Here is a 19,703-nt window from a genome sequence, read left to right on the forward strand (position 1 = left end):
AAAATTCCCAAGGATGTCATCCTTGGCCTGGGATGTGGTCTGGAATGTCATCCTTCGTCTGAGTTGCTCAATTTTCTCCAGTTGTTTCTCCCACGGATGTCATCCTTGGCTCTCTTTCTTTGCCTTTGTATTTTTCTTTCTGTTCTTTTTCTTTCGCTGCAGTATTTATTATATTTACACAAATATTGAACAAAAAGTAATATATTTAGAAATAAAATATTATCTATTTAATATTATATATACTTAAAACATACACAATTTATACTTATCAATTCAGGAAATATTGCTTTCCACATTGTTTAACTTCAGCATAGCGAATTTCACGCATTAGTGTTGTGCATAATAAGTAGTTCGAATTTTGAAATAAACAAGCAATAATCTTTTCATTAAATTTCTCTTAATTGGAAACATTTTTATGATTATCTAATTATTGGTAATTTCCTAATTATTTTCCTGTACAAAGTTTTAATCAATTTTGTTTTCACAGAAAACAATTAAGTGCTAAGTTGTCTAATATTTGTAAATATATACATACAAAAACACTTTTTAGCGTAACAACAATAATAACAACCTAGTAAAATCTCACAAGTGGGGTATGGTGAGAGTAGTGTGTACGCAGACCTTACCTCTACCCCGAGGGTGTAAAGAGGTTGTTTCCGATAGACCCTCGGCTCAAGAAGATGAAAAGAGACATATTAGTACCATCAACAAAAATCATAGAAATACTAACAACATCACAAGAACCGGTAAATAGATGGAAAGCAAAAACAATAACTAGTAAATAAGGCTCGGCACTATGAAAACAAAAGCGTAGTGTGAACACAACATTGACCACTAGCAGTCTAAGATAAAATCCTATCAGACTAGCCTCACACTGGTACGAGTTAGAAATATGCTCAATTACCTCCTAACCTACAATCTTAATGCTCGGCCTCCACAGCTTCCTATTGAGGGCCATGTCCTCGGAGAAAGCCTCGCCATATCCCTCTTGATCACCTCTCCCAATACTTTTTAGGCCGCCCTCTACCTCTCCTCAGATCCACCAACGCCAAATGCTCGCACCTCCTCACCGGGGCAGCTGGGCTTCTCCTCTGAACGTACCCGAACCATCTGAGGCTTGCTTCTCGCATCTTGTCATCCATGAGAGCCACGCCCAGCTTCTCCCGAATGTCTTCATTCCTAATCTTATCCATCCTAGTGTGCCCACACATCCATCTTAATATCCTCATTTCTGCTACTTTCATCTTCTGGATATGTGAGTTCTTAACTGGCCAACACTCAGCCCATACAACATGGCTGGTCTATCGCTTTATAAAACTTACCTTTGAGTAGTGGTGGCAGTTTCTTGTCACACAGAACTCCAGATGCTAACCTCCATTTCATCCACCCCACCCCTACCCCTATACGGTGTGTGACATCCTCATCGATCTCATCATCCTCCTAGATAACAGACCCAAGGTACTTGAAATTGCCTCTCTTGAGAATGACCTGCGACCCAAGCCTCACATCCATGCCGGCTTCCCTCTGCTCGGCACTGAACTTGCACTCAAGATATTTCGTCTTAGTCCTGCTCAACTTAAAACCCTTAGACTCAAGGGTATGTCTCCAAACCTCCAGCCTCTCGTTAACATCGCCTCACGTCTCGTCTATCAAAACTATGTCATCAGCGAATAACATACACCATGACACCTCCCCTTGAATATGGCGTGTCAGTGCGTTCATCACCATGGCAAATAAGGATGGGCTGAGCGCAGATCCTTGGTGTAACCCCATAACAACCGAGAAATGCTCAGAGTCGCCTCCCACTGTCCTAACCCGAGTCTTCTCCATCATACATATACTTAATCGCCCTAATGTAAGCAATCGACATACATTTAGCCTCTAGGGATCTCTAAGGAACCTCTCTAGGAACCTTGTCATATGCTTTCTCCAGATCAATAAACACCATGTGCACATCCTTCTTCCTATCCCTGTATTGCTCCACCATCCTCCTAATAAGGTGGATAACTTCTGTGGTAGAATGACCCGGTATGAACCTAAACCGGTTGTCAGATATAGACACCGTCCTACTCACCCTCGCTTCTACCACCCTCTCCAAAAATTTTATGGTATGACTTACTAATTTGATACCCCTATAGTTGTTGCAACTCTGGATATCACCTTTGTTCTTGTACAGAACCACCATACTCCACCTCCACTTATCCGGCATCCTCTTCATCCTGAAAATAACATTAAACAGCCCAGTCAGCCACTCCAAACTTGCTCTATCCACACATCTCCAAAATTCTACCGGAATCTCATCAAGCATGGTAGCTCTGCCCCTGCTCATCTTACGCATAGCCCTCACGACCTCTTCAACCTTGATGCGCCTACAGTACCCAAAGTCACAGTGACTCTCAGAATGCCCTAACTCACCTAGCACAATATCCCGATCCCCGTCTTCATTCAAAAGTTTATGAAAGTAAGTCTGTCATCTCCGCTTAATCTGGGCCTCTCCCATCAATACTCTTCCGTCCTTGTCTTTGTGCATCTCACTTAGTCCAGATCCCGAGCCTTCCTCTCTCTCGCCTTGGCAAGTTAGAATAATTTCTTCTCCCCGCCTTTGGCCCCTAGTTCCTCGTACAGACGATCAAAAGCCGCAGTCTTAGCCTCCGTGACCGTCTGCTTCGCCTCCTTCCTAGCTACCTTATACGTCTCTCTGTTCGCTCTCCTCTCTTCCTCGCATGTGCTCCATACTAACTTCAGGTATGCCGCCTTCTTCGCTTCCACTTTATCTTGGACCACTTCATTCCTCCACCGGTCGCCTTTGTACCCGCCAGAGTGACCTCTCGAGACTTCCAACACCTCTCGCTGCCTCCCTTATACAATCAGCCATCGTCGACCACATATCGCTCGCGTCCCCGCTACTCCTCCAGGCTCCCATAGCTGATAACCTCCCTTCCAACTCCTGAGCGATATGTGGTCATAATTTATTCATACTTGGATAAAATTTATTCATAATTTGCATATCGTGAAATTAGTTAAAATCATATTTTGTAAAATTTTAGATAGTTTATTTTGGTGAAATTTTTATGCTTTGTATAGATTTAAGACTACACTTTCAGGACACCACTTGTTGTACTTAAAATTCTATGAAATGGTTAAAGTTGAATGATTAAATGATTAGGAATCTAGTGCAACTAATTAAAACACTCAATCCATTCTATATTTAATAACATATCACTGATGTCACTAATCTTAACATATCGCAATGTTAAGATTATAGAGTTTCCAATATAAAAGGGTATCAATGTCCTTCAAACAGAACAAAAAGGGCAATATCACAAACTAGAAATGAAGCAATATTATGTGATTGCATTCAAAGATAACTGAGAGAACCAATATCGACACTTTCATTAGCGGAATGAAATACGACCTTTTTTCAGAGAACTTCTTCCCTTTGACGAAATAAGCACCTTTTCTGTCGACCCAAAATTATTGAGGGAGGAAGAAACTAAACAGTAAGATGGCTTTTAAGGAACCCTTTGTTGACGCAAAAGAAACAAAAATTTCGGACACTACTAGCAGAGCTGGGAATCATGGACACATGAAGAACAGCCAAACAAGGCAGTCATAAACAAAATTTAGCAATATTGCTAGTTCCTTACAGAAACTGTCAAGACATTTACAGAACTCATATAAGTAAATCAGTATCAAAGGAGCTACATAGACAGAAACCGAAAAGAGGAAGTTCAACTCATTGACATTAGCTTCGGACCATTATCTGGCATGCCCATTCCAGCTGCCAAATCAGCATCCAGTTGGGTGTGTGGTGCAGGGCCCATCATTAGCTTTACACTACATGAACAAGAACTAGTCAGGTACACAAGGTTTCTACCTATTGTACAGATGATCAATCACAATGATAAAACCAGAAATAAGTATACAATCAACTATCATAAGAAAACCGCAAGTTAACAACTAATAACTCAAACTTGTAAATGTGAGTTGCATATTTCTAGCTGAAAAACATCCTATATTTTTATAGCCAAATGAGAGGAATTTTTCTCCCATGCACTACGTATATGTCATATTTACATCTCAGGATGTCAACAAAAAATTACTCTTCTTACCTCAGGATATATCCTTAACCATCCAAGAAACCAACTCACTCAGCTGACTAAGATGAAATAGAAAATATGATAGGAAAAAAATTGTTCAAGGTGTCTTCGAAGCTCTATTACTACATGTGATATTCAGCACAAAATGCTGAAATTTCATACTTCAACATTCAGAAATCCAAGATAGTATCCTGAATTTCAAAACTTTCATAGCCGGAACCACAGAGTCATACACATATATCGTCTTGCCATTCAAGTTCAAACTCCTAAAAAATAATGGGTATTAGTATCTAACGAGATCCTGAAGTGTGAAATTCCAGGATACTATCTTGGATTCCTGAATGCAGAAGTGTGAAGTTTCAGAATCTATCCCAGGGTTCTAACTATAGAATTTTATAATCCAAAATACTATTCCTGGATACAATGACGAAATGTAAAATTCACATCACATGCATCGGCTTTAAGTGAATTTTTTTTGTCTTTTGCAATTGAAGGCATGTATTTTATTAATACACCTTTATCAATGATATATGTATAAAGACGAATTGAATACAAACACTATTTTTATTTATTTTGCATTGACAAAATGCTACTAATGCAGAGTAAAAATCAATGTGCAGGTGGTAGGTGTTAACTTTGGCTATAAATAGCCTTTGTTCTTTATTAGAAACATAGACAAATTAATAGTTATTGTTTTTCACTTTGAACAAATGTCTAAAAGCCCTGTTGGTAGTGAAAGGCTTTTTCGATAAAATGAGGGAGGAACTAGCCTTTGATGGCCTCCATGTCTAAGAACACTGTTGCTCTGTTTCAGGCCAAAGATGCTGAACAACATCGTATTAAGCTTGCTCATAGGGAATTTGGTCTGTTGGTTGAGTCCCCTATTATCGTCTCTCATTTTGATGATCCCACTGATCTTTGGGTTCTTGGCTTTTAAAAAACAAATTTGTGCAATAAAAATGGAAGCTGTTCTAAGGATCAATTTGTTATCCTTATCATTAGTTATTTTGTAAAATTATTTTTGTGCAATGAAAATTCTGCTCTTCTTAGTATCATTTTGTTAGATATATTAATGCAAATTATATGCTTTTTTAAAATTTTATGTCTAGTTTTTGTTGAACACCAGGACAATTTGCGGGATATTACCTTATCCAGGTTTGAAGTCCATTATAATGTCCTGGAGTTCCAAATTTAGCAATTTCCATGTTATTTTCAGAAATTTGAACTTCAGGGTAAACTATTGGATTTTTAATTATTCTTATTTACACTTTATACAAAAATAATATCTATAATAATTTAAAGCATGTCTTTTCATATTCTTTTTGAAGTTTTTGATGAAATGTGGCTGCAAAAAAGAGATAAAAAGTCACTACTTAATTAATTTGCATTGAAATAGGTATCTAACAGAGGGTAAATGAAGCATCAACCGGCAGGTGATGATTTTTGCTGTAAAAGGGCTTTGTTTTTGTGATAACGATGTACACAATACTTGGAAAGCAGAAAATGGCTAATAACAACGTTCCTCTTACTAAACTCAACATTAAAGAGCTGAAACAAGACACTGAGGTTCTGAGCACTCAGCTTCAGAACTCCAGAAATCAATACTGAAGGGACATGGAGGCTGAAACTCAAGAGGATCTAGTGGTTACTCGTGATGGCGGGAACTCACCTTGACTCCCGCTCTTATCGCTCTTCCAGATCCACTGATGGAATGGATGATTAGTTTTTCCAGATTAATATTAATATTAAGTATTTTGTAAAGATGATTCTTCATCTCAGAAAGATCGTCTTAAATATCCACCCTACATGGGGGACTGGTTTTTATTTTATTTGCTGACACGAAATAATTTGTAAAGCTATCCTTCATGTTAGAAGGATTGTCTAAAAAATAGAGCACTCTAAATCTCACACTACTTAGTCCTATACAGACACACAATCTAAGAGTTAACTCATAGAATCAGCTTTAAGCTCCATTACCACGGCAATAGAATTAACAATAAACTTGAACTGCAGATCTTCACTTAATTTTAAATTTGACTCATGCGAACCAATATTACACAATTATACGTAAAGAAAAAGAAACTGAATTAGCTGAAAGATATAATCATACCGCTTCCTGTGCTTTTTGGTCTTGAAATGTTCGTCTCTCACCGTAACATTTGCAAAATAACGACTGATACAATTAGGCAAGACAAAATTAAGGACATTTATAAGTAAACATAAAACAAAGGAAGAAAATTGTGTTAAATTGAATTAAAAAATCTACTAATTGAGTTGTAAGGAAGTTGGAATTACTCGCAGTGGAAACAGTAATATTGTCCCATGCCGGGAAGATCTTCGTCGACGGGCAACGGTTTTCGTTCCCCTTCCGGCCGTTTGAGCTCATCAAAAACGGCGTCGTCGCCTTTCACAAGGAATTTGGAGCGGCGAAATTGTTTGTGGGAGTACCGTCGCTTCTTCACGCTTCGATGAGGACACTTTCCTCCCATTGTTACTGCAAATTGAGGGTTTTACGGTTGACGGTTCAGAAGCCGAAACCCTAGAGTATGTTTTAATATATAAATTCCAAAATACGGTGTCGTTTAGATCCGGATCTCGTTTACGTTAATTATATTCTCAGCGAGGGGCAAGAGTAGCTTAATCATGAAATGTTAACCCCCTTAAGAACCGATATTTATTATTTGACCCCTTTCATTTTTATGAGATGTTTGTATGAGTGTTTAGCTCTAGAAGCTATTTTTATGATCAAGTCCCAGTGATAAAGCATTGAGATAAAATTTCTATTTTTTTTTTAAGTATTACATTTGGATATAATATGTAAGAGGTGTGAATTAAAGTTTGAAACTCTTAGCGGAAACCAACTTCCAATATTTTTTCTTTCTTTTGATAGAAAATATCTTTAAAGTAACATTTTACATATACACTTCAAAACAATTGAACATTTATGTCATAACAAACATTAAAATGTACATATCCAAAATCATTTCTTACTAGTAATACTATGAAAGATAACATAGAATTTGTTCGCAAAGTATGATATGTTCCCTCTGTTTCAATTTATGTGATATTTTTTGCTTTTTAAGAGTTAAACAAGAAAAAAATTTACCACGATTTATTCTTATGCTCTTTAAATATTTTAAATTGTTAAATTATTACTATGACTTATAGTACTTTTATGTAGTTTTTAAATATGAAAAAAAAATTAAAAACTTAGAAATTAATTATATGTCCGGAAAAAAGTTTGGCTCTCGAAACTGAAACTATGTCACATAAAGAAAACACCTTCAATGAAGTTTCTCGATCTTTCTTTCATTCTTTCTCAGTAACTTTCCTCTTCTTGCTAAAAAGATGTCAACCACTAGTTTATATGAATGGCACGAAACTTCTTTCCTCACGGTAGGGGCCTCTCTCTTCCCTCCTTTTAGGCCATTACTTTCCAATTCCCAAAGGACCCAAACGGCAAAAACGGTCCTTGCTAGCTAAGTCATATTCATTTTCTACTACTGGCTATTACTACTACTGGGCTTCTTCCTTTAATGGAGGTCTGGGTCCCATAAGAAATGACATAGAAGTAGAGATGTCACATTTGGCTCAAGTCCAAATGACCCGTCCAACCCGTCTATGTTTGGGCTGGTTATTGACCCGTTTATTTATTAAACTCAATCCACCTTGATCCAACACATCTCAACTCATTTAAAGTTGGGCTAATTTTTAGCCCAAATTAATCTATGAGTAACTTTCCCAAAAATGTTTAAAAATAATTTTTTTTTATTTGATATGTTATATATAATCATAACAAAAGAAAAAAAAATCTTATTTAGTAAATATATAATTCATAAGAAAACCACATATATTAATGAAAGTTTTGTGATAGTTCTGCGGGTTGGGCTATGACCCAAATTTTAGCCCATCATTACCCAACCCATCTCAACCCAAAATTTTTTTGGACGGGTCATTATTAACTCAATCCATTTTAACCTGCCCAAAATCGGCCCAACCTGCCCATTTGACACCCTACATATAAGTCACATATGTATGGGCCAAAATTAGATCGAGTTTAGCGAATGCAAATAGACGAGCTGAGGCCGAGGTCGAAGCCAAGTACGGCCCAGTGGCTAGGAGTCGCTCAGAGAGAGAGATCAGTGCCAAGGTCGAGTAGAGAACAAACAACATCAACGGTTAAAATATTCTTAGGATTATGAATAGGAATATTCTATTGAATATTCCCCCAATTGTACTATTTTAGGATTTTCTAGGAATATCCTTTATAAATAGGAAGAGAGGGGGAACAAAAAAAGGGACTTCTGGACCTTTAGGAGAAAGCATCTTGTAAAGGGTTGACTACCAAGAATATATAAAAAGCTTGTCTTGTCTCCTCTATTTGATTCCATTGCTCAACATTCCTCTTTTATTCACAAGATCCAAGAACACTTTGTTCATTTCCATAGTCAGTTGTCGCATGCTATAGTCAGAAGAAGGAATCATCCATCTCATTCAACATTTGGGTGACAAATTCCTTCTTATTACATTTAATGTCATTTGTCACATTTATTGCATGTTTTTATTCTCATATTTAGTGATAGTCATTGAGCATTAACTTGGCAATCATTGACTTGAAGACGGTCCAGTACCATCAAAATTATTGAACTTCAGATCTAGGATTTATTACGTTTAACTAGGATTCACCCTTTATCTATTTATTAAATTGGTTTAACAAAAAGGACCTAAAACTTTTTCATCAAATAATTTGGCGCCGTCTGTGGGGAGTTCCTAATTAAAAAGTTTAGTTTCTTTTAGATCTTAAAAAAAAAAAAACAAAAGCTTCCTTTTTCTTATCTGTACAAGCTAACAATGACAAGAAAAGGAGAAGAAAAACTGAAAGCAGTGATGGGTGTCACTACTAACCTCCTAGGCACCATCAACGAGGTGGACAGGGAAGCCGAGGAGAATGTGACGTCGAGCGCCTCACCCAGGCGAAGTGACTCACCTCCTCCTCATGGGAGTGTAACCACTTCACATGAGAAGGGAGCCTCCACATCCACGACGGAGGAAGCGCCGCCCGCAGTTAAAAAGTTATTGGAGGCGTGGCTGACAAATACCTTAAATAGTATATTAGACAAACCCGCTCAAGGGGCAAGTAGGAACACCGCACGAGTTGACACCCCAACAACCATCCATGATCAACATGTTCCTACCCCAACAGGTAACACTTACACCATTGTTGATGTAAGTAACGACGCCCTCATAGCTATTCTGAGGAAAATGGAAGAAATGGAGAATGAGAAGAAAGCACTCCGCGACAAAATGAGGGAGCACCAAGAAAGGGTTGATAAGATACTAGGCGCCCCGAAACTTCTACCAAAACAGGACGTCGGCTGGTTCGTGGAACAGCCATACAACGAGGAGGCAACCCCACATGTTATACCCAAAACTTTAAAATGCCACCATATTTGAAAATATACGACGGCACAACGGACCCTGAAGACCATATCATTCATTACGCCACGGCGATAAAAGGTAACGACCTCTCGAAAGAGCAGGTACCATCGGTGCTACTAAAAAAGTTTGGCAAAACCTTAACAGGGGGAGCCTTAACATGGTACTCACAATTACTGGCATGTTCCATAATGACGTTCGAGGAGATGGCTGACAAGTTCGTCACCGCCTATGCCGGGGCCAAGAAAGCAGAAGCCAGAGTGAATAACATATTCGCCAACAAATAATCGCCTGGCGAAGGACTCAGGGGCTTCCTCGCCCGATTCAACAGAGTAAGAATAAGCCTGCCAAATATTAGAGGGGATGGCGATAGCGGCTATTCAAAATGGGTTAAACAGGAACGGGTCGAGGGCGACCAAAATATTATTAAGCAGACTCTTGAAATACCCTCCCACCACCTGGAAAGAAATCCACAACGCTTACTGTGATGAGGTAAGAGCAGACGAAGACGACCTCAATGGTCCAACTCAACGGTTAACGATAGTCCAAATGGAACCAAGGAAAGATCGTCAGAATGACAGCCGAAGAGATCCCGCAGGCCCATGCCTCAATTGGTAAAGGCACCAACCGTACATCAGAGCACCCATCCCACTACCTCCCCGCCAAGCCGATGGGGCGTCCAGGCCATAAACGGGGACTCACTAAAACGAAAGGGGTATGCCTCCACTTTTATCTGCTCATAATTTTTGTGTTTCTCCTTCAGAAATAGTTTACGCCCTAGAGAAGTTCGGTCTCAAGGTGAAATGGCCACAAAAGATGAAGTCGGACCCAAATTCCAGAAAGTCGAATGCCCTTTGCGAGTTCCATCAGGAATGGGGCCACAAGACCGAGGATTGCATAGCCCTACGACAAGAAGTAGTGAACATGCTCCACCAAGGACATTTAAAGGAGCTGATGAGTGATCGAGGGAGAGCTAATTTCGCCCGTGGACGAGAACAATGGCCCCCCAAAGCCACCCTCCCCTGCCCGCACCATCCAAATGATCATCGGCGGAGGTGACGAAGCAACAATCAACCATGTGAAGTTTACCACCACACACAAATTGAAGCGGTCGATCACCCATGAACGATATGATGACCTCAAAGATAGTATCATCTTCAATAAGTCAAATACCCATGGTTTGACCTTTCCTCATTTCGACGCTCTTGTCATTACTTTCGAATTTCAGATACCTGTAAAAAAAATCATGGTAGACAATGGGGGCGGTACGTGTATTATCTACCCTAGAGTTCTCACACAAATGAGACTCGAGGATAAGATAGTACCATGTTGCATAACACTAACAGGTTTTAACAATGCAGTTGAACGAACCTCCGGAGAGATAACATTGCCTGTTCTGGCCGGGGGCGTCATCTTGGAAACAACATTCCATGTCTTGAACCAAGACACAGCCTACAACGCCATTATAGGGTGACCCTGGATACACGCCATGAGGGTCATCCCATCCAGTTTATATCAGCTCATCAAGTTCCCTACCCCATGGGAAATATTCAACATCCGTGGTAAATAGCGCACAGCTCATGAATGCTACCGCATCGCCCAAAACTGACATACACTCTATAGTTAAGACTGAAGTCGGGGACCGAGTCTGAGTCATGGAAGCCATAGGGTCAATAGTGGAAGACCTTGATCCCGTTCAGCTGGACAAAAATGACTACAACAAAAAAGCCTACATCGGCCACAAACTCACAGAACCAAGTAAATTCCATAAATTTTTAACTGACAATGCCGATCTGTTTGCTTTCTCCCATGCAGATATGTCAGGTATCCCGAAAGACATTGCAACACACAAGCTGAATGTTGATCCACTCTACCCGCCAGTATGACAAATCAGAAGAAATTCAATGCTGCAATCAACGAGGCCGTCCGCAAAGAGGTAGAAAAATTGCTCGCCAACAGTTCCATTCGAGAGTCAAAGTACCCCCAATGGGTCGCCAACATGGTCATGGTGAAAAAGAAAAACGGGAAAGGCATATGTGTGTAGACTTCACGGACCTAAACAAAGCCTGCCCGAAAGACTTTTTCCCATTGCCTCACATCGATCAGCTCATCGACGCAACAATGGGGCACGAGTTATTAAGCTTCTTGGACGCCTACTCTGGCTACAACCAAATCCTCATGGAGGAGGAGGACTAGGAAAAGACCACCTTCATCATCCACCAAGGGATGTAATGCTACAGAGTCATGTCGTTCGGGTTGAAAAATGCAGAGGCGACCTATCAGAGGCTGGTCACCAAGATGTTCAAAGAGCAACTCGACAAAACAATGGAAGTCTATATAGATGACATGTTGGTCAAATCAAAAAGAAAAGAGGACCACATCGACCACCTGAGGGAAGCCTTCGACATACTTAGACGATACGGCATGAAGCTAAACCCCGAAAAGTGTGCTTTCAGCGTGACCTCGAGAAAGTTCCTCGATTTTTTGGTGTCGCAGATAGGCATCGAGGTCAATCCCGACCAAATCAAGGCTATAGAGGGAATACCTAAAATTTTGACTAGCAAGAAATAGGTGCAGAAGCTGACCGGGCGTATAGCCGCCCTGTCAAGATTCATCTCACGATCCTCAGATAGATGCCACAAATTCTTCAACGTACTCAAAAAGGACAACGGACTCCAGTGGAATTCTGAATGCATCAATGCCCTAAGAGAATTAAAGTCATACTTGTCCTCGCCCTCATTACTCGCCAAGGTAGAACCTGGCGAACGTCTCTTAATCTACCTGGTTGTATCCGATATTGCAGTAAGTGCAGTCTTGGTCCGTGAAAACAAAGGTACGCAATCTCCAATCTATTACATTAGCAAAACCCTGGTCGATGCTGAAACGAGGTATCCCTACCTCAAAAAACTAGCTTTGGCATTAGTCGTAGCATCACGAAAGTTTAGACCCTATTTTTAATGCCACCCTATCTCGGTGGTCACGACCTAAGAAGCATCCTACATAAACCCGAGTTGTCGGGTATATTGGCCAAGTGGGCCACCGAATTAAGCGAGCACGATATAACATATCAGCCGCAAACATCGAGAAAGTCGCAAGTACTCGCCGACTTCAGCGCCAAAATAATGCCTGAGGCTGAGTAGGAAGCCTACCGTACCTCCCCCAAGTTAATCGACCTATGGGTCTTGTACACTGATGGTGCCTCCAACGCGTCAGGATCTGGACTGGGACTCGTGCTCGAGGTCCCAACATGCGAAGTCATCTGCCAGTCCATACAGTGTCCCAACATGACTAACAATAAGGCTGAGTATGAGGCCATGATTGTAGGACTGAAACTAGCTCTCAAGTATGGAGCACGATGAGTCATCCTCCGATGTGACTCATAACTTGTCATCAATCAAGTCATAGGGACTTTCCAAATCAAAGAACAGAGGCTACAAAAATGTCAGGCAAAAATTCATAAGTTATTGCCCGAGTTCAACGAGTGCCAACTCGACCAGATACCTTGAGCACAAAACATCAAAGTAGACGGCCTCGCCAAATTAGCAGCGGCCACCAAGAACATAAGCGAAAAAGAAAACATGGACCCCCTCCTCCGTTCGTCAATAGATCAAATTGAGGTATGTACTATAAACTGGACTTGGGACTGGCGCAACCGTATTATGTCATATTTGCAGGACGGAGTGCTCCCACCTGACAAAAAATAAGCCAAGAAGCTTCGAATGCAAGCGGACATATACAACATCATCAACCATGACTTGTACAAAAGAACGTTTGGCGGTCCCTTGGCGAAATGCCTAGAACCAAACCAAACTAGGCGCGTACTCGAAGAAGTACATGAAGGCCACTGTGGAGCCCATACCGGTAATAGAGCCCTCGTTATATGCCTCATACAGGCAGGCTATTACTGGACCACCATGAAAAAGGAAGCCGCCAATTCGTTAGAAAGTGCGAACAATGCCAAAAATACACTCCAATGATCCACCAGGCGGACGAGCACCTCCACTCAGTCACATCGCCTTGGTCGTTCAACAAATGGGGGATGGACATCGTCGGACCCCTTCCAGCAAGACGAGGTAATGTACGATTTCTTTTGGTTTTAACTGACTATTTTTCCAAGTGGGTAGAAGCAGGTGCATTCGCCCAAATACGCGAACAAGAAGTTATCACATTCATATGGAGAAACATCATATGCTGCTTAGATATCCCCAAAGAAATCAGTTATGACAACGGAACCCATTTCACCGGGAAAAAAACCACCGAATTCTTCGATAAATGGCATATCAAGCGAATACTCTCCACACCATATCATCCCGCAGGCAACGGTCGGGCGGAGTCCTCCAATAAAATAATACTGAACATCATGAAGAAGAAGCTTGATGACGCCAAGGGACTGTGGCCGGAACTGCTACCGGAGGTGCTATGGGCATACCACACCATACCAAAAACAAGCACAGGAGAAACGCCATATTCACTAGTCTATGGGACTGATGCAGTAATACCAGTCGAAGTCGGGGAACCAAGTTTGAGATACTCCAAAGAGAGCAGACCAAGTAACGATGAAAGCAGAAAGCAAGACCTCGATGAAACAAATGAGCGAAGAGACATGGCCTACGTAAGAATGATAGCTCAAAAACAGCAAGCAGAACGATACTACAACAAAAAAGCCAAAGTCAGACCACTCAAAGTACAAGACTATGTACTCAAAGCCAAAATACAAGCGAGCAAAGACCCACGGGAAGGCAAACTGGGAACCAATTGGTACGGACCATACAAAATCACGGCAACAGCAAACAAAGGGTCATTCCAACTAGAAACAATGGAGGGAAAACTACTACCAAACAATTGAAAATTCGCCCGCCTCAAATACTTCAACTTCTGAAGACGGACGTCACCCAAGTCGTACTCTTTTTACCTCACCCGAGTTTTTATCCCAATTGGGTTTTTTCGGGGAGGTTTTTAATGAGGTGATGAAGAGGGCGTCTCGAAGTTTAGGCATTAAGTTTATCGCCCTGCCTATCGACTACTTCTCTAGGCCGAGCAATGAAGGGACTAGATAGACTGGGACTCCTCGAGTGTATGTACGGACCGAACAGAAATATGTAATATTCTCCAATGAATAAACAAAGCAATATATGACATTCTTACACAACTCCACCAAATTTACACATCACGCCAAAACAAAGGAAATGTACATTCGATCTCACTCAAATTATTTTCTAAGTTAACATTCGACCTCGCTCGAATTAACTTACATTCGACCTCGTTCGAATTAACAAAGGAAATGTACATTCGATCTCACTCGAATTATTTTCTAAGTATACATTCGACCTCGCTCGAATTAACTTACATTCGACCTCGTTCGAGTTAACAAAGAAAATGTACATTCGATCTCACTCAAATTATTTTCTAAGTCTACATTCGACCTCGCTCGAATTAACTTACGTTCGACCTTGTTCGAATTAACAAAGGAAATGTACATTCGATCTCACTCGAATTATTTTCTAAGTCTACATTCGACCTCCCTCGAATTAACTTACATTCGACCTCGTTCGAATTAACAAAGGAAATGTACATTCAATCTCACTCGAATTATTTTCTAAGTCTACATTCAACCTCGCTCGAATTAACTTACATTCGACCTCGTTCGAATTAACAAAGGAAATGTACATTCGATCTCACTTGAATTATTTTCTAAACCTACATTCGACCTCGCTCGAATTAACTTACATTCGATTCGAATTAACAATGGAAATGTACATTCGACCTCGCTCGAATTAACTTACATTTGACCTCGTTCTAATTAACAAAGGAAATGTACATTCGATCTTACCCGAATTATTTTCTAAGCCTACATTCGACCTCGCTCGAATTAACATACATTCAACCTCGTTCGAATCAATCTATATTTGACCTTGCTCGAATTAACTTACATTCGACCTCGTTCGAATCAATCTCCATTCGACCTCGCTCGAATTAACTTACATTCGACCTCGTTCGAATCAATCCACATTCGACCTCGTTCGAATCAGCTTACATTTGACCGACCAGAAGTTAGGGATTTTCTCAATAAAGAAGACACTCACAAAAACAAAGAGCCGAAAATTCATAGCAAAATATAACTGTTCCATTTCAATCATTCCATTCCAATACATTTTATAAAAGCTTGAAAGACGGCCCCACAAAAAAAACCACAAAACACAAAAAACAGAAACCAAGTACAAAGACTTCACACTGCATCGTCCCCCCCATCACCGATGTCACTGGCATACTCATCGTCGTACCAAGGGTCGAGGAAAGCCCATCTAAGGCGACTTCATCATCGTCCCCGCAGGGCGTACCAGGATTATAACCACAGGTGTCACAAGCTGCACGTGCCTTGACACGAACATCCTCAAATTCTGCCTCGAAAATCTTTCCAGCCGTCTTTAAAGACCTATATATGTCAAGTTGGGCCTCAGCATGAACCCACATTTCATACAACTCCCGTGACACACCAGGATCGACAAAAGTATGAGAAGTAGATGGCTGAGCCAGCTGTTGCGCCTTCTCGGCTCTTAGGGCAGCAACCTGCTCATTCAGCTCAGACAGCTCCGCCTCCAAACCCCCGATCCGCTCCTCAAACCTTGTCTCCTTGAGCGCCGAAGTTTCCGTCTCAGTAGCTCGCTTAGACCTGCAAACACGGAGGGTGCCCCCTACGGTTGCCGCCTCCACTACAACGGTCATTATGGCTTTCTCAGCTCAGCCCAACTCTTCGACCCTGGTGCTCAACTCACCCCTCAAGTTGACGTCCCTTGTTTCGCTTTGCTCAAGCTCGACCCTTAAAGACGCCACTTGCGTTTGAAGGTCAGTATTCTCGGCCACCACTCCCTTGCTCACCTCGAGCTCATCCTCCTTAACCCTCAGTGTATTACATCTCACGTTTTCGTACGTTAAATTTTTTGTCTTCAGTTAATTGACGTAGACTCAGGGATGAGATTATCTTGAGGTTAACGTATTTATGCTATTTATGACAAGCGATAAGTAAGTGTCATGAAGGATAAAGAGTATACAAATTAAAAAAATTAAGTTTCGTTGAAGGTTGCCAATTTAGGATAAAATACGGGTCGAGCGATAATACCCGATATTTATGGACTAGTACCATCCAAGGTACCATATGACTGTGATATTATGATGTATAAAGTATACTAAAAATGAATAGTACTTTTAGGTAATTTGAGATAATTCTTAATTATGCGGGTAATTGGTTAGTTACCGGATAACGGAATATTACCTAGTTAATTAATAAATTTAGTGGATAATTATTAATAAATTACCCACCCAAAAAAAAACATGGCACAAATCTACAAGACTAAGAATGACTCTTAGTCATACAATCCTAGGTGGCTACCTAAGATTCATTTAAATTAATAAGTAAAAACTTATTAAGAGACTTGTTCCATTCCATTTGAGCAAAGAACAAAAACGTTCTGTCCCATCTCATTTAAGCAAGAAACACATATATTATCTTCCTAGTCCAAAAACTTCAAGAACAGAAGCTATTCAAACCACAAAAGCTCCAACGATATTCCTGCAGCAACGGGAATTGTTAGAATCGTAGCAACATAAAATTTTGCGGTTCTAAAGGAATATTGTGCAATCTTCTCCGAAAATATTATACGGAGTTTTTCCTACTTTAGCTATGTTAAGGTCATCCCTTCTTTCTTTTTGGCATGGTCCAAGTTATATAGAAGAAACAAGCAAATGCACAATTTTTATAAACGACTCTATTCATAGAAATATTAGGGGTCTCTATGTTCTTGATTCTCCATGTGACATATTATTATATCTTCTGTTCATGGGTCTCAAAATAATATGCAGTTGATAAATCTTATTCGAAAAGAATATTGAGATTTTTAACATATTTTCATGCATTTTATTCATTTATGTATATACATTGACTCATGACCAGACGGCGTTATATACACGTATTTATATGTATATATTTATATATATGGGATATGGAAAAAAGGTTACGGTGTTATATACGCACCACCACCTGATCAGTTGGTATATGTTGATGATGTTGCCCACAGTGGCCGAGACGATATGATGGGATGCCCTCAGAGGCTTGATGATATTATGTACACCTATACCCATGCATGACATGACATTTATATGCACGTGCATGATATTATAAATGTTTCAGAATTTACAAAGTTATTCAGATTTACAGATGGATTTCTTTATTCCATGTCTCATCTATGTCTTTTACATAATGATTTTCATGCCTTACATACTCAGTACATTTTTCATACAGATTCCGTATTTCACAGGGCCTGCGTTTCATGCCCGCAGGTGCAGGTAGGCAAGCTGACGGTCCTCATTCTTAGGATCCTTGATCAGCGAGAGTTGGCGTGCTCCACTTGATCCGGAGCTGATTTTGATTTTGGTACGATATGTTTGTATATATATGGGTATGATGTGGCTCAGTCCCACCTTTGTACAGTTATATTTCTATTAGAGGTCTGTAGACAGTTATGTACAGTTGGATAGTATGTGGCCTTGTGGGCTTCCAGTTTGGGTATATAGTTGCCTATCGCGGCCTTGTCGGCTCGCCCACTATAATTCGTACGTATACGTATATATGTCTTTTGGATAGATTTCCTTCATGTATGTTATTCTCGTAATTCAGCAGATATTAATCAAGTTTATAGATTAGACGCATGCTTAGGGGTGTTCGACAGGTAGGGCTCGAGCACACGTCGCGGCCCTTCAGTTTGGGTCGTGATACAATGCCCCCTCAAGCACGTTGCATCTATCGATGACCCTCATAAGCTCCTCGTCCTTCTCCCTCAGCTCCTTATCCTTCTACTTGAGCCCATCACGTAGTGTTTGAAACTGGTCGTCCTCGCTAAGTAAGTTGACTAGCGTTCGGTGCTTAGAACGGTACTCTTTGTACTTGGATACCATCTTCTTGAAGAGAGCCGTTCTTCGCTCTTCCCGCCGATCACGCTCAATCTCCATAATAAGGGTCTGACACGCAAAAGAAGATAGGTCAGCGGAAGTAAACTACACATACGAAATGAACTAACTTAACATGGGAAAATGAGCTTACTCGTTAGGCCATACCAGATATACCCAACGACAGATCTGCATCCTTCAACGTTTGTAGCATCCTATTCTCAGAGTCCGCACATAGAAGAGCGAAAGCCGACACCGCCCGTTCTGAGTTGGCCAAGAGGTTATAATATACGGGGATGACTATGTGATGATTAGGCCCCTCCATCCTTATCTCTACTCGGGTGAACCTCTCTTCGAAATCCCGCACCTCCTCAGGGTCGATATCGAAGCCCGATCTATCATCTTCTACGAGGACGGTTCTATACCTCTCGTCTGCTAATGATAAGCCTACCCTGGCTGTTTGTGAGAGATCCCCTTTGTCGTAGGTCCCTTCAACCTCTGACAGCCTTTCCTCTGTGACGATAGTTGGTGCGGGAGAAGCCTCAATGCCCAATGAGGGTGTCGCCTCCGCATCCAAAATAATGGGTCTTTCCGGCTCGGCATCAGCAACACCGACCTTTCTGGTCTCCACCCTCCGCCTTTTCCTCGGTACCGCCTCCTCCTCGTTATGAGACGACTCATCAATTAGGTGCAAGACGGAATAATCAGAGGTCTCAGCCGATGTAACGGCTGCCTGTGGGGCGGAATCGCCCAACGATGGAGCTAGAGTTTGACCCTCTCATACGGACTCAGCCAGTATGAATTGCATTCCAACTGAAGCGACCACCTGGTTGAATGTGGGCACCGGAGCCATTGCCTTCTTAGAAGCTCACCGACCTGGCACAAAAAGATAATCATGTTAAAAAATGACAAGTCGGTGATAAGCTATAACGAAGAGGAAAGGGTCGTAGAAGTGAGAATTAGACTTACTAGTCGAAGGCTTGGACCTGAACCGCTTGTTAAATGACGCCCAGTCACGAATTCCCACAATATGAGGTAAGACTCTAGTTACCCAGTCTTCAATGTTAAAAACCAGGGAAGGTGGAACCTATCAGCTGAAAGTGGAAAAACACGAGCAAGTTAGAAGCAAAAAAGGGGGGATAAACAAAATACATGACAGATGGTAAAAGACCTTTACGGTTGAAGTTCCACTGCTCGGGGAACCTGGCTGGGTCCTCCACTACGTGC

General features: G+C 41.0%; 2 protein-coding genes across 2 annotated transcripts; one reads left to right on the plus strand and one right to left on the minus strand.

Moving 5' to 3' along the window:
- Window positions 1–3,581: 3,581 nt before the first annotated feature.
- On the minus strand, window positions 3,582–6,684 carry LOC104221933 (uncharacterized). The gene is made up of 3 exons (XM_009773092.2): window positions 6,396–6,684; window positions 6,211–6,273; window positions 3,582–3,837 (listed from the first exon to the last, which is right to left on the minus strand). Exons 1-3 carry the CDS (start codon window positions 6,587–6,589, stop codon window positions 3,732–3,734), a joined length of 363 nt encoding a protein of 120 aa, XP_009771394.1. The 5' UTR covers window positions 6,590–6,684; the 3' UTR covers window positions 3,582–3,731.
- A 7,212-nt stretch (window positions 6,685–13,896) lies between these two features.
- LOC138883696 (uncharacterized) lies at window positions 13,897–14,382 on the plus strand. The gene has a single exon (XM_070164398.1). It carries the CDS (start codon window positions 13,897–13,899, stop codon window positions 14,380–14,382), a length of 486 nt encoding a protein of 161 aa, XP_070020499.1.
- Window positions 14,383–19,703: the final 5,321 nt, after the last annotated feature.

This window comes from Nicotiana sylvestris, chromosome 12 (assembly GCF_000393655.2).
Source record: "Nicotiana sylvestris chromosome 12, ASM39365v2, whole genome shotgun sequence".
NCBI lineage: Eukaryota > Viridiplantae > Streptophyta > Magnoliopsida > Solanales > Solanaceae > Nicotiana > Nicotiana sylvestris.

What these genes read in the sequence shown, in the direction of transcription:
- LOC104221933 (XM_009773092.2), bottom strand. Translation starts at nt 6,589, where the DNA reads ATGGGAGGAAAGTGTCCTCATCGAAGCGTGAAGAAGCGACGGTACTCC. An exon ending in TATTACTGTTTCCACTGCGA is followed by an intron (nt 6,274 to 6,395) that starts GTAATTCCAACT and finishes TAATTGTATCAG; the next exon opens with TCGTTATTTTGCAAATGTTA. An exon ending in ACCAAAAAGCACAGGAAGCG is followed by an intron (nt 3,838 to 6,210) that starts GTATGATTATAT and finishes TTGTTCATGTAG; the next exon opens with TGTAAAGCTAATGATGGGCC.
- LOC138883696 (XM_070164398.1), top strand. Translation starts at nt 13,897, where the DNA reads ATGAAGAAGAAGCTTGATGACGCCAAGGGACTGTGGCCGGAACTGCTA.